The sequence below is a fragment of the Ictidomys tridecemlineatus genome, chromosome X, assembly GCF_052094955.1.
Source record: "Ictidomys tridecemlineatus isolate mIctTri1 chromosome X, mIctTri1.hap1, whole genome shotgun sequence".
Lineage (NCBI taxonomy): Eukaryota > Metazoa > Chordata > Mammalia > Rodentia > Sciuridae > Ictidomys > Ictidomys tridecemlineatus.
This window is the reverse complement of record NC_135493.1, coordinates 21,137,987-21,165,236: the sequence shown is the minus strand read 5'-3', so window position 1 is coordinate 21,165,236 and position 27,250 is coordinate 21,137,987. Positions and strand designations below refer to the sequence as shown.

Sequence of the window (27,250 nt, the reverse complement as noted above, 5' to 3'; positions counted from 1 at the left end):
AAGAAAATACCCCAAGAAAAGTCTGGATCAGTACAGTGAAACTGACTAAAAGGATGGTAAAAATTGCACTTGCAAGAACTCTTTTAGAGAATATGGACAATAAAGTGTCTTGAGGCTTGACTTGCTTAGGTGCAACTGTGATGACCCTATGGGAACTCCTACTCTAGGCAGACTCTTGTTATCCCTTGAAAATGAGTTTCTGTTTAACTCCAGTTAGATCAGCCCAACATTTCTTGTCATTCTACCTGGTCTGATAGTCCCATTCTGTTCAATCTGGCACACATGCTCCTTAGGTCTGTGTTACAATGGGGATTTCACATTATGAATTTAGAATAAATGTGATTTGTGATCACAGGTGGGTTGTATTTGGACGAAAGCATCTGTTCTCCCACCATTTTTCTCTCCCTTTCTTCTCTGGAACTGGATTTTGCATTTAACTAAGCTCATCAAAGAACCTTGGCAGTTTCTGAAATTTGTGCAGCTTGAAGTATGGAAAATGGTTGTTTTGGCTTGGAAAGTGGGGGAAAGATAAACAACAACAGCCTGGTGATAAAAAGATATCTATTGTGTGTCTTCTAGAAGGTATACACACCCCTGGAAGCAACTTGGTCTCTTCCTCCTTAAGGGTTTGGTATTCTCTGTTCAGTCCCTCCAGATTTCTGACTCTTATAATTCTTGTTAATTATCTTGATACATCTTCTTTTTTCCCATATTTAATTGGTGCATCATAATTATACATATTAGTGTGATTCATTCATATTTGCTACAGCCTCTTGATAAGCTTTGCAAACTGTTCTCCATTATCTCTGGGTGATGGTGTTCATAGGTAGTCCTTAGATGTACTAAAGCAGTGGCCCTTAGCAGTTGTTTTGGGGCCATGGTACCCTTTTAGAATCTGATGGAAGCTATAACCCTTCTCAAAAATGTACATCTTAATATACATATATATCATGCAAACAAATTCAAGGTCCTCATAGACTCCCTGGAGCCCATGCATGAATCCCAAATTAATAAGAGCCTATGAAATGCATCATTTCTTATTTTCTTTATTCCCCACCAGCCAATAGATAGATACCTAATGCATTTCAGAGGATCTTATTACCTCTTCCAAGGATATTAATTTGGGATTCATGCATGGGCCTATGAACAGAAATACTTAATCATCCTTTTTAACTCTAGCAAGCATCTACATCTACCCTCTGAAATTCGTGTTTTGCTTCCATCAGACAGCATTTTTCCTAAGTCTTCATCATAGGAGCAGGTAACTTCAGAATACACCCTGGTGAGATTTAGAGGTCTCTCAACTCAGTTTTCCTGATGCTGACATTGTTTTGGGTCAATTGAAATAAATGGGTGAGGGGCTGGGGTTGTAGCTCAGTGGTAGAGTGTTTGTCTATCATGTGTGAGTCATTGGGTTCGATCCTTAGCACCACATACAAATAAATAAATTAAATAAAGGTCTACAACTAAACAACAAGAAAGAAATAAATGAGTGAAAACATTGAAAAATTAAATTTTCTTCTGCCAAGAGAATGTTTCTGTATCATCTGACAATAAGGACCACCTATTACTTTTCTTTTCTTTTTGAGTACACTTTCTCCTGCTTCTTCATTTTCCTCTCTCATCTTCCTGCTCAGTCTTCTTTGTAGACTCCTCAGGAACTTTGACTCCTCAATTGGACAAGTTAATTCATCAATTTTCTCCCAAACAAGTCTTCTTACTCAAGCAAAGGTCATCACTACCCACCTAGTCTCTCAAACCAGAACCTCAGCCTCATCTCACATGCTTCCTCACTACCCACATCTTCTTTACTCAACATGCCTCTGACGCCTCTTGACCTTGAACCTGCCCATCACAGCCAACTGATCTAACTGATATGCCAGCATCAACACTTGTGTTCCTTTAATCCATCCTCCATTCTGGATCCAATGTGATCTAAAGTAAAAATTGACCATGTCACTCCCAGGCTCAAAGAAGCATACCTGAATTGTGTTTTATTTTTAATGTTTCCCCTGTAGACTGCACATATTCACCTTTGTATTCTCAGCATCTAAAGCAATGTCCTCAACAAAAATGGCTGGCTGGTTGGTTGGTTGAATGACTGATTAAGCACATGAGCTCTTTTATCTGAAAAGCTAAAATCTTACCTTCTTTATCTCAACAAGTCTTTTCACAAAATGGCCCTAACTCTTCCATCCTTACATACTGCCACTAATGCCCTGCCCCATGCCATCCCCTGCTCACACCGTACATTTTGCACAGTTTGATGCTTTTGCATCTGGTAGTTCCTCTGCTAGAAATTCTCTCTCTGTACAGCACCCATTCCCTAGCTTCCATCTACATGCTGACTGACTTACAGGCCAATCTCAAGTGTCACCTGCCTCTCTATTGCTTCCTCTGACAATCTGCTTTCTACTCCCAGCTTCTGCTGACACCCCCAGCAATCAGACTTAATTCTCCATCATCTAGTGCTAGTGGCATTTTATGCACATCTTCATTATGACATTAATCAAATTGTATTATGTTTATTCACGTTTCTAACTACCCTGCAACACTATGAAGCTGCCCAGGGGCAGGGAATGAGTCTTGTTGTCTTGTTCACTGGAGTGTCCCTAATGCCAAGCCCATTACCTAAGCACTGACAAACATAGGATATTTTTATGTTGCTGTCATGTTTTTTCTTATTTATTTTTATTTAAATATATTTTTAGTTTGGAAAAAATGCCATCATGAAACATTAACTTTGATACCACCCCGAGGCAAACCACCATCATCTCATCATCTCTTCCCTGACTAGTTGTTGTTGTTGTTCTTGTTGTTGTTATTATTATTATGGTACCAGGAATTGAACCCAGTGGTGCTTAGCCACTGAGAAACACCTCCAGCCCTTTTCATTTAATTTTTTTCTAGTTGTAGATGGACACAATGCCTTTATTTAATTTATTTATTCATTTTTATGTGGTGCTGAGGATTGACCCAGGGCCTCACACATGCAAGGCAAGCACTCTACCATTGAGCTACAACCCCAGCCCCTCATTTTTTTTAATTTTGAAACAGGTGTTGCTAAGATGCTAAGTGCCTTTCTAAGTTTCTGAGGCTGGTTTCAAACTTGCAATTTTCCTGCCTCAGCCTCACGAGTTGCTTGGATTACAGGTATGTGCCACTGCATCCAGTGCTCTTGTCTAAATTATTGCAGAGCTTCTTTCTTAAAATATATTTTTTACTTGTTCTAATTAGTTATACATGACTGTAGAATGCATTTTGACCCATAATATGTAAATGGAGTATAACTTCTCATTCGTCTGGTTATACATGATGTAGAGTTACACAGGTCATGTAATCATATATACACATAGGGTATTAATGTCAGATTCATTCTACTATCCTTCCTACCTCCATGTCCCCTCCCCTCCTTCATTCCCCACTATCTAGTCCAAATTACCTCTATTCTATCTGCTGCCCTTATTGTGAATTAGCATCCTCATATCAGAGAAACATTTGGCTTTTGGTTCTTTGGGATTGGCTTATTTTGCTTAGCATAATATTCTCCAGTTCCATTGATTTACTGAAAAATGCCATAAATTCTTCTTTAAGGCTGAGTAATATTCCATTGTGTATATATTCCACAGTTTCTTTATCCATTCATCTGTTGAAGAGCATCTAGTTTGGTTCCATAGTTCAGCTATTTTGAATTGTGCTACTATAAATATTGATATGGCTGTGTCACTGTAGTATTGCAGAGCTTCTTAACTGGTCTTCCTGCTTTTACTCTAGGTATTCCCCTGCACTCCCACCCCACCCCCAGTCTGTTGAAAGCACAGTAGCTAAGGTGATCCTGCTTAAATGTAAGTCTGACCAAAGTCCTTTGGTAACTTTCCACTTCATAAAGTCCAAGGACATTTATCAGCATGGCCCTGCCCAATCTGCTCCCCTTACTATCAGTTATTCTGGGTATTGTGGTCAAGAGTGCAGACTTTGTAGCCATAATACCTGGATTCCAATCCTGCCTCTACCATTTACCAGTGGTGTGACATAGGACAAGCAACTTAAGTTCACCGTGCCTCCATTTGCTCATCTGCTAAATGTTAACAATCGTATCTACTGTATCTACTTCGTAGGGTTGTTTTGAACAGTAGATGAGTTAATATATGCAAAGTACTTAGAACATTTTCTGGTCCATCATAGGTACTAAATAAGACTTTGTTAAACAAACATAAACCTCCTATCATTCTCACTCTTGCCCACACTTCCAGCCACACTGGCTTCTTTGCTGTTTCTTAATACAGTCCAATCTCAGCAAGTTTGGATTTACTGCTCCCTCTGCCTGGAACACTCTTCTCTAATGCCCCCCATGGCTTGCTCTCCAAAATCTTGCACATCTCTACGTCTCTACGCACAAGTTACTTTTATCAGGGAGGCTACCCTTGACTAAACTCCTTCCCTTATAAAATAGTAACATCCTACCACTCTTCCAATTAGCTTAATTCATTTTTCTTTCATAGCACTTATCAACATTGGACTTATATTTATATGTTTATTTTCCTTCTTCATCAGCAAGAATGAAAGCTCCATGGGGACAGGGATTTGCTTGTCATGTTCACTATTATTACCCCAGAACCTAGAATGTCATCTGGCACTTAATAGCTACCCATTAAATATTATATGAATGAAAGACAAAAGAAAAGGCATGAACACGGCCAAGGTACCATTTAAATAAAAAAATAAGTGATATCTAGATAAATATCAGAATATTCTAATAGTATAGATAGGAACAACGGGAAAATAAAAGCATCTCCTACCTTCATCTGTTTCCCATAGGTAACCATACTTGTGTGCATTTTTAAATTTCATTAATTAATTTAAATTTCATTGGATGCATGCTATGTCTGCAGGAAAGTGAGGTTTGAGGTGTTTGGGGCATATAAATGCAGAGCCTTTACCTTCCAGGATCTCACAGTTTCTCTGGGGGAGAATATGAAGAAGTTTTTTTTTTTTAAATTCTGCAGAATTTAGAAGTAGAAGTCATCACTGGGAACTGGGAAGTCAGTAACGGTCTCCTGCAAAAGAAATGACTTGATGGGGTTTGGGCAGGTTTCAGTCAGAGAGAGGAGGTGTGTGGCCGAGGGATGTCTAGGTTGGGTAATGAAAGGGCTCCATAAGGAATGTATAGAAGTGGATCCTGGCTGAGGGTGAGGCTGAGGCTTTGTGTGCCAGAGCAGTAAGAGAAAAGACTGAGGCTGTTATAGGTGTACACTGCAGTGGTGCAATTATTAGGACTGATGATAGGATGAATTTTTTAAAATATTGTTTTTAGTTGTAGATGAACAAAAGTGTCTATTTATTTTTATGTGGTGCTGAGGATCGAGCCCAGTGCCTCACACATGTGAGGCAAGTGCTTTACTACTGAGCTACAGCCCCAACCCAGGATGAATATTTTGAGGTGAGGAATGGCAAAGACTGAAATATGACACCCATGATTTTGAGACTGGGAGAAATGATGATTACATTACCCAAAATATGAAAATCAGGAGGAAAAAGTGTGGTGTGGTGTTAGGAAGTGGTGTGGTGTTAGGAAGTGGTGAGAGGACAAATTGTTCAGCATTTTCTTGAATATGAGGACTGCCTTTGTATTCCTTAAGAGTGCCCAGAGGAGCTAGAACTTAATTCTGCATACAGTAAGTGCTAAATGAAAGTTTTCGGTGGAGATCACTACTAGTCATCTTGATGACAAACTCTCTTCCTTCTCTTACATAAATTCAGAGAGTCCTTTGGATCCCTATTCCTTCTCAACTCAGATTTATAGATATTTATCATCATCATTTCCATACCAATTCCTACTAATTGAAAGCACATCTCTGAAGAATTTGACTTCCTTGCTTCTTTCTTTACTTCAGGTTCTTCCTGCTGATCAGCTATCCCACTTTTCTCTGGGCTTGGCAATTTTAGCACTGATAGTTGGGAGTCCCAGGAAACCCCTCAGTTCCAGGCAAACTGAGATAGTTTTCAGTGCTCCCAGATTCAGAATACTTCAGCTGAATCTGCTGGTAGGATAGTAGTAGACTTCTCATATTAACAGTCTAAACTGTCCTTCGCTTTGGTTGGTGTTTTCTTTATTTGCTCCATCTTCTTTCCAGATGTTGATGACTGAGCCCTGGCATATAGCCCTCTTATTTCACAGTCAACTGAAGAAACCAGCAAGATAATGCTATGTGGTAGCTTACTACCTTGCAATGGCCACTTCAACCCTATCAACTAAGCAACCTGAGATTCCTAGGAGCAGATAAAACTCAAATGCAATCTGTCACTGTTTAATTTTCATTGCCAAGATAATTCTTCAAAGTTAATGAATAGCTGGGTGGGAGTGGGGGAAGGAGAAGGACAGTCCCTGTTCTGATTCTTGGCAGGATAGTGGTTACAGATTGTAATCAATCAAAATGCTTTTATGAAGGGCTTACTATCTGGTGCTCTGAGCTAGGCCTATACAGAGAACTAGAGTTCTGAACCTTCATTTTGAAAACATTGTGGTCCAAGAACACATAATGCTGTGCACACATGAAAGATGGACTCAAATCTTCAATATGGTTTAAATCACACATTATATGTCACCATTTCTTTTGCTGATTCCTGGGTATTTCTGGGGTGAAATACATGAAGCAGAAATATATATTTACCCCTCATATCATTAGCTCTTTAAATGTAGAGTACCCACTCTTATAGTTCTTTCTACAGAACTTAGCTGAAGAGGACAGAGTTAGGGTAAAAAAGTGAAGAAGATATGTATAGATACTCAGTAAGGACTGATCAAATGGATGTGGTCTGATGGGTGTTACCACTGTATACTGGTGATGAGTCTTTGCTTCTCTTAATGCTGAAGTATAACATCAGAGAAGCAAGCTGAGGCAAGTGTAGAGAGGAAAGTGGAAGGCTTTATTAAAGGACAGCAGAAAAGACTTCTCCCGGACCTGAAAGACAGAATCCATGGAAGGGGGAAGTCTTCCCTTTTTTATAGCTAATATCTTCTTTTAGTCTTCCCACATTCATGTCTTTTGTTTCCCTTTATCCTGCAGTGATAGAATGCAGGTGGGAAGCCCAAAAGGTGGGAGATAAGTGGACTATTTCATGGGCAGAAAGGGCCTGGGGTAGTTTGATTAACACTTCCTTGTTTGCTGGAAGCTCATTCATTAACAGTTCCTTAGGATGGGCTCCAGGCCTTGGGGACACTAACATTTCAATTTCCCCAAGTGCTGCTCAGCTTTCCTGGACTGTATTCTCGATAATGGTCTCCTTTTTTTTTTTTAACATACTTGATATTAGACCTGATTTACCTAACTACACTAACTACCTATCTTTAAATCTGGCTTCATGGGTACAAAGTACCTTTCAAGCTAGTCATTTGAACCTCAATTTTTTTCTCTATAAAATGGGGATAGTGATTGCATCTACTTCATGGGATTGTAAGGTTGGAGAAACTATATGTAAATTGCTTAGCTCATTTAGTATCTTTTAGCTGGTTGTCTGCCCAATTGGGAGCTATTAACAATATTAATTTCTACCTCCTGTTCCACTAAGAGAAAGACTACGGTAAAATGTAAGCGTTGGAGCTCTGACAACAACCTGCGGGTGTTGAATTCAGACTATGGAGGCACACTGTAGGTTACCTATATATTGGGATTTGAGAGATAACAAAAACTTGATTCTCCCACCTATCTTCTTCACTTTTTTGCCCTAACTCCGGAAAATGAATGCTTTGATGGAATTGTATTTGAGCAACTGACTGGGATTGAAGACCCAAGTGGAGCTTTAGACCAGGAATAAAGCCGCATCAAGTACCTTGTTCAACTTTCATTCAGCAAAAATTTAGTACTAAATCAATCAGTGCCTGGAATTATGTAAAAGCTGGAGGGTCCTGTAACGGACCAAGCTTGTAAACCCTAGCTTCGCATCAAAGAGGGAAGTTGCGATGAACTAGGGAAAATCTCTCGAGAGGAACGAACGCCACCAAGCGTGGAGATCCGCTTTCGCGTTACTGCACAGGCGCCGCGGTTTTCGGCCGCCTCTGCTGAACTCTTCCGGCGCCAGTTCCGCAGACTCCAACGTGCCGCGCGGGGGGTGGGGGGCGCTGTGCTTGCTCTAGAGCGGCGCAGGCGCCAAATCCTAGATAGGCGCATGCGCTAGAGATGCGCATGCGCGACAGAGTGTAGCTTTGCCCGGAAGTTAATCCGCGGGTGTCGAGCGCGAATTTGTGAAGATGAAGTAAGGTTTCAGCTTTCCTCTCAGAAAGAGGGAGTGGGTTGCCGTGGGTGGCCCACCGGGGCTGGGACGGTAGAGTGAGTGGCTGCAGGGCCGAGGGGCAAGGGAGTTTCAGAGGAGACTAGAGTTTCTAGTCGCCTAGTTTTGCTCTCTGTGAATTCGGGCCGGACCAAACTTACTTTCCTTTTCCGCCCTCCGTGTAGTCCTTTAACTAAAGTGAAGCTGATCAACGAGCTGAACGAGCGAGAGGTCCAGCTTGGGGTGGCGGAAAAGGTGTCCTGGCACTCCGAGTACAAAGACAGCGCCTGGATCTTTCTGGGTGAGCTTCACATTTTTCTGGAAGTCTCTCCTGGCCGGCTTCTGATCTTTTCAGCAGTCCCGCCCAATGTTTCTCCTCACACTCATCACCCACTCTTAGTAAAACAAAAAATAATATTTATTTTTTAGTTGTAGTTGGACACAATACCTTTATTTTTTATATTTATCTTTTAGTTGTAGTTGGACACAATACCTTTATTTTATTTATTTATTTTTATGTGCTGCTGAGGATCGAACCCAGGGCCTCGCATGTGCTAGGCGAGCACTTTACCACTGAGCCCCAGCCCCTCATCACCCACTTTTATGTTCTGCCTGTGAATCCGTTTTCCATCTTCTCTCGCTCATTTTAGTGTGCTTTCCCTGCCAGTCAGTGTTCCTGTGTGTTACCATTTGCCCTTCACAGTGCTAAGTCCTGCCACTTGGTTTCTCAGAAACAGTTATGTTCCTCACACCCACCCACTAGACAGCTGAGGAAACTGAGGTACAGAAAAGTTAACGGAAAAGGAATTGGGCAATGCAAATGAGAAGGCAGCCATGGTAGAGAATCTGGGTGGTACACCCAGGCTATTTCGTTCAACTTCTGAGTGCTGGAAAGTGCACAGAAGGTGTAGCCTTTAATCAGTAATTCTGCAGTTTTACTCTTCAGAGAGGTTATTGCACCAGACATTGTGATAACCACTTTATATGCATTGTTTTATTTAATTCTTGTAATAGTGATCTCATGAGGCAAGTATACTTCTCATTTTACAGATGAGTAAAACATTTGGAAGGGAAATGATTTCCTATGAAATGCTTAACAGTTATCTTTATGATCCTCATTATATGTATAGGTGGGTTGATAATGACACATTTAAGCTGATATTTGTGGAAGCAGAGTTTTGTGATGGAGATATCAGCTTTGTAGGACTTTGGATGTGAGGAGGAAAGAATGATCAGATTAGTTTGGTCTGCAGTGATCTGAGCCTTTCCACTCAATCACTTTTTTTTTTCCTGTACATTTGCCACCTTGTATATATTTGTGTCATTCCATCAGACTGTTTTACTGTGAGGGGAAGGTGTATAGCTTATGTTTTGTACCTCTGGTGCCTGGCCTAGTGCATAATACACAGTAAATACTTGGTTAGTGTTTGTTGAACTGTAATGTGTTTTTCTTTTCTAGGAGGGCTTCCTTATGAACTGACTGAAGGAGACGTCATCTGTGTGTTCTCACAGTAAGTCCTCTTTCATTTCCTGCCTCCTGTGTTGACAGTAGTTTGATTCTGCAGTGCAATTCGTGGCATTAGAAAGCCACATTTTAATTCTAGGCTCAATGACATCCCTGCATGGGGAAAACTGCAGCTTCTGCTCTACTCTTGATCTGTCCCAGGATATGGTTTTAAGTATATTCTCATGTGGAAGATTTCACAAGTTGGATAATTTGGGAGACTGTCTTAGGGATTCTGGTCTGTTTCTATTACTTTTTCACTGACCCTTGTCAGCCAGGTTTTACCCAAATATAGTGTGGAACTCCTGGAAAGATACTGTGTTGACTACCTCCTTTGGATTCTGAAAACTAGTATCCCATGATCACAGGGCCCTCTGGGCCCTTACCTGTGTGGTATTGAAGGATTAGGGCAAAGCACAGAAGAAATGGGAGACAGAACCCAGAAAGTTTGTGTGGTAGTTTGCTTTCTTCATTTCTAGATGAATGTGAAATTAGTGAACAGAGCCATTCTTTTTTTACCCAGGGGCTGAAAGTCACAGGCTGATGAGGAACACATTAAGAGATCTGTTCTTGGTAGGAGAGGATGTTGGCAGCTCATAATGATAGTGCCACCTGGTAGAGAGGCTGGGCAATTGACACATAGCCAAGAGTTAAACAGAGGCTGGGCAGTCCACAGGGTTAGAGAGCCTTTGCAACTCTTAAGAGCAGAGGGTCACTGCCTTTTTAAAAAAGATTTTTAAATCAGCATTTATTTTTAAATTAGCATCCAGTAATTGTACATATTTGTGGAGTATAGTGCAATAGTTGATAATGCCTTTGGGTTTTGTAGCTTTCAGAGGCAGAGAACTGTTTTCAGAGAAGTTGGATATCTAGTAAAGGTAGAAAGGATGGAGCAAGCAAACACAGGCAGCATATCCTGGCAGAAGGCTTGCCATAGCAGGATAGTTGGATTATCTGTAGGGCCCTGGTTGAGTGGTTGGGCAGTTTATGGGGAAACAGGGCAGGGAAAAGGAATTGGGCAATACAAATGAGAAGGCAGCCCTGGTAGAGAGTCTAGGTGGTACACCTAGGCTATTTCATTCAACTTCTGAGTGCTGGAAAGTTCACAGCAGGTGTAGCCTTTAATTTCCACACTTTTGTGATACTGTATTGGATCTAGCCTCCCATCTTGGAGCTGGTTCAGTGTTGCTTGCATTGAGTAGTGATGAGCTATTGTGTGTATGTGTGTGTGTGCGTGCACGTGCACACGCGTGTGTGGTGTATTATAATTCTGTATTCTGGCCACACAAAAATGAAGATTGCCTTTGCCACTGGTAACAAGGACTTGCAAGTGAAAGGCTCCAGGTTTCATTCCCAGCACCACAAATAAATCAAAACAAAAAAGAGCATTATGGGAAAAAAAGTATGAAGAAGAATGTACAATGCTTTTTTTTTATTATTTGTTCTTTTTTAGATATACATAACAGTAAGGTGTATTTTGGCATATTATACATGCATGGAGTATAGCTTATTCCAATTAGGATCCTATTCTTGTGGTTGCACATGATGTGGAGTTACCCTGGTTGTGTATTCATATACAAGGATAGGAAATTATGTTTGAATAATTTCCCTCTCTTCCTTTCATTCCCCTTTGTCTAATCCAGTGGACTTCTATTCTTCCCCTTCCCACCATCCCTTGTTATGAGTTAGCATCCACATATCAGAGAGAACATTCAATCTTTGGTTTTTTGGAGACTGGCTTATTTCAACAGAATGCACTTTAAAAGGAAAAACTTAAAATTTGGACTGTTTCTTTATCATCTTGTTTTAATTAATGTTGGACATTATTTCCAATTGTTTGCTATTGTAAATTTATATTGCAATATATAATGTAGTATATAAATCTTTGTATGCATCCCTGATGGTTTCCTTAGTGAAGGAGGGGTGTGAATCAATATGTTAGTATTTTTAAGATGCTTTATAAACATTGCCAAATTGTTCTGAAAAGGTTGTACCAATTTCCACTCTGATACCAATTTTCACTAGACAGCCCATTTTTCTGAATCCTAAGCAATGACGGTTATGCAAAAAAAAATTGCCAAATGGTTTCTCATTATCATTTTACTTTGCCTTTATTTCATCATCAATGAGGTTAAACATATTTTCAGCCCATTATTATTTCTTTCTTTCTTTTATTTTTATTTTTTGGTTAAAGAAATTGAATGCAGGGGTGTTTAACCACTGAGCCACGTCCCCAGTCCTTTTTTTAAAGTTTGCAGATAGGGCCTTGCTAAGTTGCTGAGGCTGGCTTTGAACTTGTGATCCTCCTGCTTCAGCCTCCTGAGCTGCTGGGATTACAGGTTGTACCACCTTGCCCGGCAGCCCATTATTATTTCTTTGTAAATTGTTTACTCATATCATTTATTGGGTCTTTTTTTTGTGTGTTTCTCCTTCTCTTGTTGATTTTATGAGAGTCTTTATGCATTAAGGATATTAACCTTTTGTTATAATACTTGTCATGGATCACTGTGGATTTAATTTTAAAAATATTTGATGTTGTGTTACTATCATTATTCTTTCCTGATGCACAAATTGTACCAATTAGAGTCAGTAGGATTCCTTTCAAGCCAGCTCTTATCTTTCTTTTTTTTTTCTTTTATTTTTATTTTTTGGTTAAAGAAATTGAATGCAGGGGTGTTTAACCACTGAGCCACGTCCCCAGTCCTTTTTTTAAAGTTTGCAGATAGGGCCTTGCTAAGTTGCTGAGGCTGGCTTTGAACTTGTGATCCTCCTGCTTCAGCCTCCTGAGCTGCTGGGATTACAGGTTGTACCACCTTGCCCGGCAGCCCATTATTATTTCTTTGTAAATTGTTTACTCATATCATTTATTGGGTCTTTTTTTGTGTGTGTTTCTCCTTCTCTTGTTGATTTTATGAGAGTCTTTATGCATTAAGGATAAATTAACCTTTTGTTATAATACTTGTCATGGATCACTGTGGATTTAATTTTAAAAATATTTGATGTTGTGTTACTATCATTATTCTTTCCTGATGCACAAATTGTACCAATTAGAGTCAGTAGGATTCCTTTCAAGCCAGCTCTTATCTTTCTTTTTTTTTAATTTTGAAATAATTTTAGGCTTAAAATAGAAAATTATAAAATAGAGTACAGAATACTTATATTCCCTTCATCCAGATCCCCAAGGTCTTAGCACTTTATCCACATTAGCTTTATCATTATTTTTTCTCATGTGTAGATATTATAATTTTTTTTCTGAAGCATTTAAGTCAGTTGTAGATACGATGCATCTGTCCCTAAATTCCTCAATGTCCTTCCCCTAAACAAGGACATTCTTTTGTGTAAACTTAGTGTAGTCATGAAATTCAGGAAATCAGTACTAATATAATATCATCACCTAATCTATAGACTTTATTCACCTTCACTAGTTGTTCTGATAATGTCTTTCCTTTTTTTTTTTTGTACTGGAGATTGAACGCAGGGCCTCACACATACTCGGCAAGCACTCTACCACTGAGTTCTGCCCTGTTCTGATAATTTCTTTTTAGAGAAAAGAAAAATTGCTTTCTGGTCCTTTACTTGTGATATACATTATAAATATTTTCACCTAGTTTGTCATTTGTCTTTTGACTTTACTTAATGGGTATTTCTTTGCTGGGCAAAGTTATTTTATACATTCATTCATTAATATGTTTAAATTAGCATATGGTAAAATTGATTTTTGAGAAATATGTAGCTGTATGAGTTTTAATACATGTATAGATTTGTATAATCATCCCCACAATTAGAACAGTTTCATCACTCCCAAAACTCCATTGTGCTTACCCGTTAGTATTTTATTTTTCTGTGGTCAAATTCATCAGTCTGTTTTTTATTGCTTCTGGATTTTGAATCATAATTAGAAAGTATTTCTCTCCACTCACCCATCTGTGTTATTACTGTCATGTTATTTTATGGTTTCAGTTTTTTACATTTATATCTCTAATCCACTTAGAGTTTATTTTGTTGTACAATGTGAAGTTTGGATCCAGTGGATTTGTGTATGTGTGTGTGTATGTGTATGTGTCTTCTGGGGATGGAACCAGAACCTCATGCATGCTAGGCAAGCACTCTATTACCGAGCTGTAGTCTAGATCTGGATCTAGTTTTATACTTTTTCAAATGGATATCCAGTGGTACTTACCTCATTACTAATATATCCATGTTTTCCCCAGAAAATTGGATGCCACCATTATAGACAATTTTTTTCATATACACTTGGTGTGGCTCTACATTCTGTTCTGTTGGTTTGTCTGCCTTTCCATTGGTCAGAGCCACACTAGTTATTCACAAGTTTTTCAGTATGCTTTGTAGAGTTTCTCATGCTCATAACTCATTCTTTTTTTTTTTTTTAGGTTTTCCTAGCCATTCTTACATGTTCATTTTTTCCCCAGAAGAACTTTAGAATAGACTTATCCAGACCCCCACACCAGGGTGGCAAACTTTTGTTTTTATGTTATTACACTTAATTTATATATTAAGTTGGGGGAAGATTTTGATTATCAACTCATCCTGTCCAAGAACAAGGGATGTCCTTATATTTGTTCAAAATATGTTTGTGTTTTTCGGGAGTTTTAAAAAACTTTTTTTTATATGTTTTGTACGTTGCTTGTTGTTAAGTGTATTTCTAAGTATTTTTTTGTTGCTATTATAAATGGTATATCCCTGCCATTATATCATCTGATTATTGTTTTGTGTAAGAGAATTATTGACTTTCAGCTGTATCCTCTTACTTTACTGAATTGTTATACTATTTTTCTCATTGTTTATTTTTTGAATTTTTTTTAGTTGTAGTTGAACACATTACCTTTATTTTTTATTTATTTATTTTTATGTGGTGTTGAGGATTGAACCCAGCGCCTCGCATGTGCTAGGTGAGCACTCTACCGCTGAGTCATAACCTTAGCCCCTCGTTGCTCATTATTGATTGTTTGATTTCCTATATATACTATCATATGTAATCTGCAAACAGAGATAGGTTTGTTTTTCCAGTTCTTGTATTGGTTTTATCTATTTACATTGACCTGTACTGCTAGATATTTACTGCTAGATAGCTCTTAGCTTTAACTGAATCACCTCTGGTGTTTTCCTTAAAAAAGTACTAGATTTTGGACTGAGATGTATAGATATGTTCATGTAATGTTTCCATCAATTCCTATTATATTTTTATGATTTTACTTTTAATTTTTTTTCCTGAACACGTTATTATTTCATTTCCAGTAAAGAAAAATTTATACACAGCAGAATGCCCAAATCTCAAGCATGCAATTTGATGAGTGTGTGTGTGTGTGTGTGTGTGTGTGTATGTGTATACACATACACACACACACATATATACATACACACACATATATACATACACACAAGCACATATCTATTCCCTCAGCTATTTCTGTGATTTTATTTTTTAATTTATAAAAGTTTAATTTATCTGGAATTTTAAGGTTACAAATTTTCCCAAGTATGGCCTTAGTCTCATCCCATAAATTTTAGTACATATTTTTCTATTTTTGTTCTTTTCTAAATAGTCTATCACTGATCACTTTTCTTTATTTTATCTTTGTTTTGTCCAGTTGTTAGCTGGGAGAGTATGTTTCAAGTTCTAGTTAGTAGACTATTTTTTTTTAAATATTATTTCCAGCTTTATAACATTATCTTTGGAGAATATAGTCTATTTTGGTTTTTGGAGTTTATTGAGATTTACTTTGGGACCTGATCTACAGCTAATTTTATTATATATTTCATGAATACTATAAAAGAAATTGTAATCTCTTTATAGGATTCAAATATATCTGTGTATACTACTCTGGAAGTATTTGTTAGATTTATTGTCATGTTTTATTTGCATTTGTATCATATAAATTCATGTTAATTTCTTTGGTCTTATTTATTTCTGTCACTTGTTATAAACTTGAAAAAAGTTTTTAAATCTCCCCTAACTTTCTTTGTATTTCTAACTTTTTTTTTTTTTTTTTTTGGTCCTGGGGATCGAACCCAAGGCTCTGTGCATTTGAGGCTGTAACCATTTTTAATTAAAATTTTAATTTCTTAATTGTGGCATAATTTCATTAGCTATACCTATATATTAGGACCTTTTAAAATATAAAATAACCCTCTTAAGTCCCGCTTAATTTTGGCCTTGAATTTCATGTCTTCACTCTTTTTTTTAATATTTATTTTTTAGTTATAGTTGAAAACAATACATTTATTTATTTATTTATTTATTTATTTATATGTAGTGCTGAGGATCGAACTCAGGGCCTCGCATATGCTAGCGAGTGCTGTACTGCTGAGCCACAACCCCAGCTCCATGTCTTTACTCTTAATATTTCCACCCATGTTTTCAATTGGATAATCCTTCTGTATCTTTGTTTAACATTTTATTTTCAACCTTTTTAAGTCATCTTTTTCTAAATACATCTCCTATACTGTCCATATTGGACTATTGTTTTGTGATTCAATCAAAGGTTTACATTTTACATCAATAGTGTCTTATTCTTTTGTAAAATAAACAGATATGGGGAGATTGTTAACATTAATCTTGTGCGAGACAAGAAGACTGGGAAATCCAAAGGGTTTTGTTTCCTCTGCTATGAAGACCAAAGGAGCACAGTTCTGGCTGTTGACAATTTTAATGGGATTAAGGTAAGCATTTTATTTATTTATTTATTTATTGTTTTTTAGTTGTAGTTGGACACAATACCTTTATTTATTTATTTATTTTTATGTAGTGCTGAGGATTGAACCCAGTGTCTTGCATGTATTAGGCAAGTTCTCTTACCCACAACCCCAGCCCCAACCCCAGCCCCTAAATGTGCTTATTAAGCAAGATTTGGCTGAACTTTTCCTGGGTTCAGCCAAACAACCCCAACCCCTAAATGTGCTTATTAAGCAAGATTTGGCTGAACTTTTCCTGGGTTCAGCCAAACAACCCCAACCCCTAAATGTGCTTATTAAGCAAGATTTGGCTGAACTTTTCCTGGGTGTAGGGGTTGGATTTCATTCTCCATCTGATCCCCATAGGTTCAGGGATGTACTCATTGGTTGGGTGTGTTAGGAGGGCTGTAGAGCTACCAGCTAGGAAGTGATTCTAGGAAATATTCTGTTGGCTCATGGTTCTGCCAGGACTTGTTCTTTTTTCCCATTAACAAGCCAAACCATGGGTGTTACACACCCTCACACTCAGGCTTCTATTTTTCACCTTTCCCTTCTTGTCCTCCACCTTCATCTCTAGTGTACTAGAGAATGAAGAGACAAGGTAATGCTGCTCTTCCATATTGTCCTGTGCTGAGGGACTTGGAGCTCTATCAGGGCTTCATGGCCTAGGATATAGGTGTGCATATCTGTCATGTGACACTGCTGACCTAGCATATTGGGTCCTGGGGGGGGGAATCTTTTAATCTCATAACAAATTGTACAAAAGTCAGTCAGTATGAAATTTTAAGAGAGCCAGGAATCATAGGGAGTCACTGTGTCAGGAAAGTTTTCAAAAATGTTTCAAAATGGGAATCTGATAGATAATAGAAGCTTCTCAGGCTTAAAAGATATGAAAATTTCTCTTGTGTTGGAACAGTAAGAGCCAAACTGCAAATTTCAGTTGTCTTTGCCTGTGGAAAAAGTATGTATCTGCTTGAAAATAGGATTTTACATGAAAGATTAATTTTGTCATTCTTTGCCTGGAGAGTCGTGGTTCTTGGCCCAATTGTGAGCTGTGTTCCAGTATGGTATGGGTAGAACAAGGCGTGAGGGCTTAAGAAAAAAGAAAGTAATCTTTTTTTGGTCAATTTCCTGCCCCCACCCCCAACAGTTGATCTCACTTTGCCTTCTACCTACTGTGTTAAGAAAGCAGCTATAGCATTAAGCTAGATTTCAGGAATTCCATCTAGCTGCAATGCTTGTCTAGTTTATGTTTCACTGTAGACTGTTATAAGTTGGGGGTAATTCATTGTGTTTCTAAATTCTCATAGTCTTCCCCAACACTTGTGCTTTGGGGCAGTACTTCCCAGATTTTTTTCACTTCATACACATACAGCATGAAGATATTTGTATGGCACCCTGTGGTAAGCCAGTGAGGCTGCTGGTGCAACTCCCCCCGCCCCTGCTGCAACACACCCTACCTAGCTTCTGAGATCATTGAGTGTATTAATATCTAATACATGTGCTGTGACATACCATCTGAGCAGTTCTGCTTTAGTGGTTTCCCCAGAAACGAAAGTAGCAAAAAGATAATGATATAATTCAAACCATTGTTCTTCATGGCTTGGGCGCAATAGATTGTTCGATATGAAGGCTGTCTTTGCTGAAGCATTGCCTTTCTTGCTTAGATAAAAGGAAGAACTATTCGTGTGGATCATGTGTCTAACTATCGGGCTCCTAAGGACTCAGAAGAAGCAGATGATGTGACCAAAGAACTCCAGGAGAAGGGCTGTGGGGCTAACACCCCCTCATCGAGTTCATCTGAGAGTTTAGAAGATGACAAACCCACAAAAAAGCACAAAAAAGGTGAAGCATTGAGACCCAAAAGAAGATTCTAGGTAGTCTTAGTGTCTGGTCTCCCTAGCATTCATGGATAGTCAATAATCAACTCTTAAGTGTGAAGAGGAAGATGTGGGGTTTCTTATTTTTACTGGGAAAGGGGAGGTATCAGTGGAAGAATAGTGGTATGGAAAGAATTCTGTCCCCCCCCAAATTGATATGTTGAGTTCTTAACCACCAGTACCTCAAAATGTGACTGTATTTGGAGACATGGTCTTGAAAGAGAATTCAGAGTGAGGATTGCCTTGTATAGGAAGTTGACCTGTCAGTGGCCACATATGTCCAAAATTACTTCTTAAGGGCACTGAAAGCATAGCCTGTGACTGCTTCATCCTGCTGTCATGAATGTTTTCCTGATGCACATTTTCTATCTGTTAGTATGTGAAGATTTTAACTATAACAACTTGGTTTGATGTGATGTACTCAGAACAAATGCACTTTTTTAGGGGAGTTTATGTTTTTCTCTTTTCTTACTGATTGCCTTCCTTTTTCCTCCAGAGAAAAAGGAAAAAAAGAAAAGAAAGAAAGACAAAGAGAAGACTGACAGGGAGGTAAAAGCAGAGCAGCCATCATCTTCATCTCTCGGAAGCAAGACAATAAAAGAAAAGGATGACCCTGCCCCTAAGAAACACAGCAGTAAGAACTCAGAGAAGGTTCAGAAGTCTGAATCAAGAGAAGGACAGAAGCACTACCCACGCTCCCCTGATGTCAAGACTTCCTGCCATGTTAGAGCAGAGGGCCCAGAGAGGGAGCTCAAGAAGGAGAAACCCAAGTATGAGCACAAGCCCTCAAGCAAGAAGGAGGCAAGAGAAGACAAGAATAGGAATAGGGATAGAGGGCGAAGCTCAGACACACATTCTAGCCGTCACAGTGGGCATTCTGAAGGGTGGAGTCACAGAAGTAGAAGTAGGAGCCATGGGCGTTCTGAAAGGTGGCATCACAGAAGTAGAAGTAGGAGCCATGGGCATTCTGAAAGGTGGCATCACAGGAGTAGAAGTAGGAGCCGTGGGCGTTCTGAAAGGTGGAGTCACAGGAGTAGAAGTAGAAGCCATGTGTATCCTGAAAGGTGGAGTCACAGGAGTAGAAGTAGGAGCCATGTGTATCCTGAAAGGTGGAGTCACAGGAGTAGAAGTAGGAGCCATGGGCATTCTGGAAGGCGGAGTCAAAAGAGTAGAAGTAGGAGCCATGGGCATTCTGGAAGGCGGAGTCACAGAAGTAGAAGTAGTAGTCAAGATAAATCCCGTCGACATAAAAAGGCCCAGCACTCCAGGGAGCGGGAGACTTCCAATCCCAGTGAGCATAGGCGATACTAAAGCCTGTTCCAACTGTCCGGTTCATTGAAAAATGAATTGTTTTTAAAAAACGTAATCAGATTCAGTTCTGCTGTTAATATTTCCATATATAAAATCTCTGTGACTGAGTTCTTTTAATCCATTCATAGTAGATTTGTTAAGAAAGTTGTAATTTCAACAGCCAGTTATCCCAAATTTTTTGGTACTGTCCATTGTCCCTGGGAATATACTTGGTACTTCATCAGAGTATGTGCCCTGAATTTTAGTTCATAAATATTAACCTATAGACCCCAATTTGAGGTGAAATTTCCAGAAAGAGAGAATACCAGATAATTCTATAAATGTGTTGTTTGCGGTAGGTATTTAGAGCCCATGAATATGGGACCACCTCAGTAGCACATGGAATTATATAAAACTATATATAACTATTTAGCTATTGTGAATTGACTGCTATAAACATTGATGTGGCTGTGTCACTCTAATATGTTGATTTTAAGTCCTGTGGGTATAAACCTAGGGTTGGGATAGCTGGGTCAAATGGTGGTTCCATTCCACATTTTCTGAGGTATCTCCATACTGCTTTCCAGTGTGGTTGGTGCCAATTTGCAGGCCTACCAGCAATGTATGAGTGTGCCTTTTCCCCTACATCCTCACCAACATTTATTGTTGTGACTTTATAGGGATTGGTAGGATTCCTAAAATTAGCCAGTTCCCTCCCCAGCTTTTCCTTGAAAACCAGTTTTTAAATACCTTTTTTTTAATTTTTATTTTTGTGGTCGATATATCTCTGCATCTTTTTCCTTACCATTTATTTATTTATTTATTTGTATTAAGATGAAATTCACATAACATGAAAAATGAACTATTTTAAACAATTCAGTGGCATTTGGCACATTCACAGTGTTGTACAATTGCCAGCTCTGTCTTGTTCCAAAACATTTTTAGTACCCCCAAATGAAACCTTTTACCCATTAAGCAATAACTCTTCATTCCCTCCCTTTCCTAGTCCTTGGCAGCCATAAGTCTGCTTTCTGTTTCTATGAATTTACCTCTTCTGGCTATTTGAAGTGAAACCATGTAACAGTGGTGTTTTGTGTCTGTCTTCTTTCACGTAGTATAATGTTTTCAAGGTTTGGCCATATCATAGCATGTGTCAGTACTTCATATTTTTTTTTTTCGAAATGGGATCTTCCTGTGTTGTCTAGGCTGATCTCTTAATTCATGGGTTTAAGTGATTCTCTCACCTCAGCCTCCCAGGTTCCTGGGATTGTAGATGTGTACCACCATGCCTGGCTCACACTTCATTCCTTTTTATGGCTGCATAATATCCCATTGTATAGATATATCACATTTTGTTTATGGATGGATTTTTTAGTTGTTTGTACCTTTTGGCTAGTCAGTTTCCTTTTTGTGTTCCAGTTATATAAGGCTTCCTTCTGGGCCTACTTCAGTTTTCAAGTAGCAGTTCTTGCTGCAATGGGAACACTTGTCAGTCCTGGTGGTCTTAGCAGTTCCTTCTCATTGTTAGTCTTAGTTTTCTTATCAGTCCTTATCAGTTCCTTGGGAGGAACAGGTTCACTGGGTCTTTAATGCTTGTGCTCCATTGTTAAAATTGAATTTCTTTTTTTTGAAATCCTGAGCTCATTTTCAACTTCTTTCTTTTTAAAAAAATTCTTGTTTTTAGATATATACATGACAGCAGAGTGTATTTTGACATAGTGTACATACATGGAATACAACCCATTCTAATTGGGATCCCATTCTTATGATTGTACATAATGTGGAGTTAGAGTGGTCATGTATTCATTTATGAGCAAAGGAAAGTTATGTCTGATTCATTCTGTCTTTCCTATTCCCTTACCCCTTCCCTTTCCTTCATTCCCCTTTATCTAATGCAATGAACTTCTGTTCTTCTGCTCCCTACCCTCCCTTGGGTTAATATCTACATTTCAGAGAGAACATTCGGACTCTGGTTTTCTGGGATTGGCTTATTTCACTTAGCATGATATGCTCCAGTTCCATCCATTTACTGCCAAATGCCATAATTTCATTCGTCTTTAAGGCTGAGTAATATTCCATTGTGTATATATGCCACATTTTCTTTATCCATTCATCTATTGAGGGGCATCTAGGTTGGTTACGTAGTTTAGCTATTGTAAATGGAGCTGCTATAAACATTGATGTGGCTGCATCACTATAGTATACTGATACTAAGTCCTTTGTGTATAAACCGAGGAGTGGGATAGCTGGATCCAATGGTGGTTCCATTCCAAGTTTTCTGAGGAATCTCCATACTGCTTTCCAGAGTGCTTGCACCAATTTTTAGTCCCATCAGCAATGTACGAGTGTGCCTTTTCCCCCATATCCTCATCAACATTAATTGTTACTTGTGTTCTTTATAATTGCTGTTCTGACTGGGATGAGATGGAATCTCACTGTAGTTTTGATTCACATTTCTGTAATTGCTAGAGATGTTGAACATTTTTTCATAGGAAACATGTGAACAGAGAGCCTACAGAATGGGAAAAAAAAATCTTTGCTACCTGTACGTCAGATGGAACATTAATCTCCATGGTATGCAAAGAACTCAAACAACATAACACCAAAAAATTAATAACTCAGTTAATAAATGGGCAAAGAACTGAATAGGCACTTCACAGAAGAAGAAACACAAGTGGTTGAAATTGAATTTCTGACCTGCAAAAGGGAGGATCAGAGCTTTAATATGTACTTAATTTATCCTGTGTGTTAGTTTGGGTAGGTCCTTGATTATCTGTGCAGGAGATTGTGGTGGGATTGAAATTCCCATAAAGAAGAATAGAGAGGGAGCTGGAGGAGTGTGGGAAAGCTGTCAGACTATGGTGTTAGGTGTGATGTCTGAAGAAGAGAGTGGAAGAAGGATGTTTAGGAAAATTCTTGTAATGCAGGTATAAGAAAGTTTCAGCAAGACCAATGGTGGGTTGTTGAGCTAAAGTCACCTTTTAGAAAAGTCCTACAGGATCAGACCTGATAAATAGTAGTCCTTGCTATTTGCCTCTGTCTCTGCCATTGTGTCTATTTTGTTCATGTGCCCATAGTGCCTGGTCTGTGTTAGCCAGTGACAAAGGCCTATGCAGTTGACTGAATCATTTTGTCTTATTGTTTTAAAACATGACAGAATTGAATCACAAAGTTGTGAGGGCTTGATTAGGTAAGCCTGAAATTCATAAGGTCAGAGTTGACATTGTAGTCCTTAGGCAGAATTTTACCAGGGGAACAGTTTTTACTGTTAAGGCTTTCAGCTGATTAGATGAGACCCACTCAACTCATCAGGGGTAATCTTAAGATCAGTTAATGGTAGATGTTAACCACATCTATAAAATATCTTCCCAGCAACACCTAGATTTAGTGTTTTGAACAACTGGGAGCTATAGCCAGCCTAAGACAAATTAATACAAACTAATCATCATAATTTACCATCTTGTCCAAGCGTGGCGTTCAGTTTTAGACATTTCTACTTGGCTTTCCTTATTGGGACAGCTGTTCCTCGACAGGCAATGGAACCCTTGCGGGGCTTATTCCAACTACCAAAATGATTCCAGTTATATACTTGGGTCTAGGAAATGACCACTGAGTAAATCAGTAGGCTCACTATGAGCCCTATTTGAGTCACTCAGAACTTAGTTGTTACTTGGCCTCAATAAATCCTCAGTTTAACGGGCACTGTGATGATGCTTCCAGTCTCTAGGTATTAGTCAACTTAGGTTCTTGGTGCACTGTACATCAAAATGTTAGAATATTCTTTCCCCAGTGTACATACATTCAAGTAAGTGGCTATAGGTTCCTTTGGGGAAGTTTAGGGAAGTCATTGCGTACCATTGTCCTCCCCAGGAACCCAGATACCTCTTTCCAGATCTGAAATGGGCTGAAGAAGTCTGGGAGTTGATTAAGAAATTATAAATTTTTATTAGAGGAAAAATACTCAGGCTCCTGTTCTTCCACTCTTTTTCAGCCTCTAGATACTGAGTAACACCTTTGTTTGGCTGTTGGTATTGCTCTTGGGGATACCATGTTCCTTTAGCCATTTCCAGACTGCCTGAAAATAAAGCCCTCCTGGCTACCCATCAGACCTTGTAGTTACAGTATTTGTGGCCTCCCTGAGTCTGGTGCTTAAGTGCATCTACCTACTCTGTTCCTTTGGAGCCCCTTTATTCCCTTGGATGTTAGAGTCCACCTCTGAGGGTTTCCCTCTGTCCTCTTTGACTTGCAGCAGAAGCTACCCTGACCTTAGGCATGCTAGTGCCCCTTTCACCAGTACATTCCTGATGGCCCTTGTTTTCTCTGACCCCTCTGTGGAGCACTGTCATATGATGGGGTTTTTGATCACGTAGTCCCTCCACTCCAGTATACCCTTTTCTTTGACTTTTTTCTTTCTGTGCTGTTTTCCAAGGCAGCTAAGGCCGCTATTTTTTTTTTCAGCATTGGCCATTACTTTTACCAGCCTTCCAGGAGCCACCTAGAGGCTGCTTGCCCAGAGTGGTCTTTGCCAGGGGGTTAAAACATGAATCCTGAGAAAGTGCTTCCAAGTCTGAAATCTTGCTTTTCTGGCCTTCTTGATATAGCATCCTTGAAATCCAAACCTAGTGCTTTCTTGTTGGTGTGTGTCAGCTGATTCTAGTAGCTCGCTGGTATGTATGCTCTAACTTAATAAGCCCAGTATTTCATAGCCAGGCTATGTTGGGATTAAACCCTACTCATCCCCTTAATAATCAGGAGAGGCTGCATTCAGCTCCTCTGAGGGGTACATTAGTTCTAGGCTTTGGGAATTAGTTTGTAGCCTCTTCTGGTGCAGGGGAAGTGCTATATAATATGATATAGCACTAGAGAAGAACATAGTGGTTGCAGGATCAGTACCCTCAGGGATGTCTGGTTGAGTGTTCCCATCCCATATTTCAAGGTGCTAGCACACCTGAAAGGCCATTCCCCTAGGCCATCTCCATAGAAATTGTTAGCAGTGGACTGCGACCCTGTCATAGGTTATTCGTGTCCAATATCCCACTCACAACAGTGTCCAGAACCCCATCTTACCATGGCCTGTTTTCCTGTTTCACTGGCACCAGTTGTGCTAGTTTGGCCTCTCTGAGAAGCAGATGTGAAGATGGGATTAAACATAAGAGATTAAGGAAAACCAAAGGAAATGGGGAGGAAGCTGGGAAGAGCCTGGATACAGGTCTAACCCTTGTGGATGAGATTGAAGTTAGGAGGGGTGATAGAAAGAGCCTTGAACTGTGTGGTTCTAAGACCTTTTCAGGCAAAGAAATGTGTCTGTTGGGAGAGGCTGTGTACCTAGACCCTGAGCACGCCTTCATGTTCTTATTGGCTGGCTTAGACTGCAAGCTTATTCATCTCCTAATACTGAGCTATTGCTGCAGTCACGTAGGCAACTAAGTGATCACAGTGTGAGTACTATTTAAACTTGCTTTCCAGGGGAGGGATACTGGTTTGTTTGCTCATTACACAAAAAGTCCCAAGTCCTTGACCCCAGATTCCTCAACTGTAATCCAACCCCCCACATATGTTGCATTCATCTGAGCCTATTGCATTGCCCTGGTACTTGGGAGCAGGGGAGTTGGAGAAGCTATGTGGATGTTCATAGTGTTCACTATGTTTTAATAAACTCTTGTTCTAAACCACAAAGTCTCATTGTCTCCTTTCTGCTTCTGGGAGGTAAATGATAGGTTTACTCCTTGCCATCTTATACGAGGTTGGCCCCTGGCTCAAAGTTTTCTGTTAGGGCAGTCTCAGGGTCTTAAAGAAATCATTTGCTTTAGTGATTCTGCCCTACTGGGGCATGCCCATGGGAAGTCTAGGCTTGGTGAAGATGTGGTGATTGATGGTAGATTTTAGCCATTTGGGTTTCAGCTGCAGCTCAGCCACTGTGGCCAGCTGTCAGTTATGCTCCCAGCATTCAGATTCTAGAGGCACAGATTTAGCCTTCACTAGGCTGAGCCTGAAACAATCCATTAGCCATTATTTTTATTTATTATTTTGGTACCAGAGGTTGAATCCTGGGTTGCTCAACCACTAAGCCACATCCCCACATTTTTTATATTTTCTTTTGAGACAGGGTCTCACTAAGTTGCTTAGAACCTTGCTAAATATCTGAGGCTGGCCCTGAACTTGTGATCCTCCTGCCTCAGCCTCCCAAGCTGCTGGGATTACAGGCGTGAACCACCATGCCCACTAGCCATTTGTTTTAGTTAACCTTTGGGAACAGTGATTGTTCTCATTCCGTTCACAGGTTCCCTTTACAGAGGACAGTGGAAGTTCATTGGTGGACAATTTTCCAATGACCTCAATGCTTAACAGCCATATTAAATGAAATGCTCACAAAAATGCTTTTAGTTCTTGGCATATTTATTTTATGATGTGGCCTAATTAATGCCTGAGTCTGACTGTCTCTGTTCTGTTTCCTGTTAGTTCATCCACCTAGTAAGTACCTGTCTTGGCAGTTGATGGACTCATTGACTCTTAAATTGGAAATAATTTTTATCTGGAACAGGCCATCCTTTCTGTAAACATGTTTTGAAGCTCTTTGAAAGGAATGACATGGTCGTCATCTAAATCATATTCTACTGAAGTGTAAAGTGTTTTGCACTGGGCTGTTATGACCAAATGTTTCCTGGTGTCTTTTATTTGATCTGAAAATGTAAACTTTGAAGATGTAATTTTGGGTGTGATTATTTGCACTATGAAGGATTTAACCTAGAGTTCTTCCTTTACTAAATAAGTGGCTCCTGATTTCTGCAAGTGTTACTGGAAAGTGCATCATAAAATAGATAAGAGCAGGTTATATATTTTTTTCAGTAGAAAATAATTGGCAATTACATTTGTGATAAGAATTTGGCATTTAATAAATTAAGTATGACCCATAGAATGTCATCCAAGATGCATTGGTCCCTCAATGCATTGGCCCCCTTTCATCTTAAATCCCTGAGGTCTTTGAATTTTTAATAGTATACAACATGATTGTTAAATGACAAATGCATGACAATACTTTGTGATTGTTATTGGAGTGCATATCTTTGTTTTTTTTCACTTGTATGGACATTTCTGTGTTGTCACTATCCATATCATTTTTAGTGGCTATATAGCATTTCTTACTAATACAGCATACCAGCCTCCTACTTGGATTATTTTAATTTTCCATTTTAATAATAGTACTACTTTGGAAATTTTTGCAGTCCTTTTAAAATTTTTCCTCCTTTTAGAATTTTCCAAGGACCATATTCTCCAAAATGGAGTTACCAGCTCCAAAAGTACAGATAGAACCGTAGCTTGCTTTATTGTCAGTTTGCTTTTCAGAAATGCTAAATTGGCAGAACTATCAGCACTATAGAATTCAAATGCAATTTTTCCCTACATTCTGGACAACCTTGAATTTTATCATTTTATTTCTTTTTATCTTCTCTGAAAGTTATCTTGATACCTTCAGGTTATTCTAATTTGCATTTGCTTTCATTGCAGGTGAGGCCCAGTTTGTGTTGTTATGTGTAGGCTTTAGATCTTTAAATGGTTCCATGTCCAAGGACTGTAGATACTACTCATACATTTTGATGCTTTTTTAGTTATAAAA

The 27,250-nt window shown here is 39.1% G+C and overlaps 1 protein-coding gene across 1 annotated transcript; it reads left to right on the top strand.

The window, feature by feature from the left end:
• Positions 1-8,169: 8,169 nt before the first annotated feature.
• On the top strand, positions 8,170-25,311 carry Rbmx2 (RNA binding motif protein X-linked 2). Its single transcript, XM_013356025.4, has 6 exons — positions 8,170-8,253; positions 8,454-8,569; positions 9,728-9,779; positions 16,324-16,453; positions 18,133-18,310; positions 18,842-25,311. Exons 1-6 carry the CDS (start codon positions 8,249-8,251, stop codon positions 19,654-19,656), a joined length of 1,296 nt encoding a protein of 431 aa, XP_013211479.1. The 5' UTR covers positions 8,170-8,248; the 3' UTR covers positions 19,657-25,311.
• Positions 25,312-27,250: the final 1,939 nt, after the last annotated feature.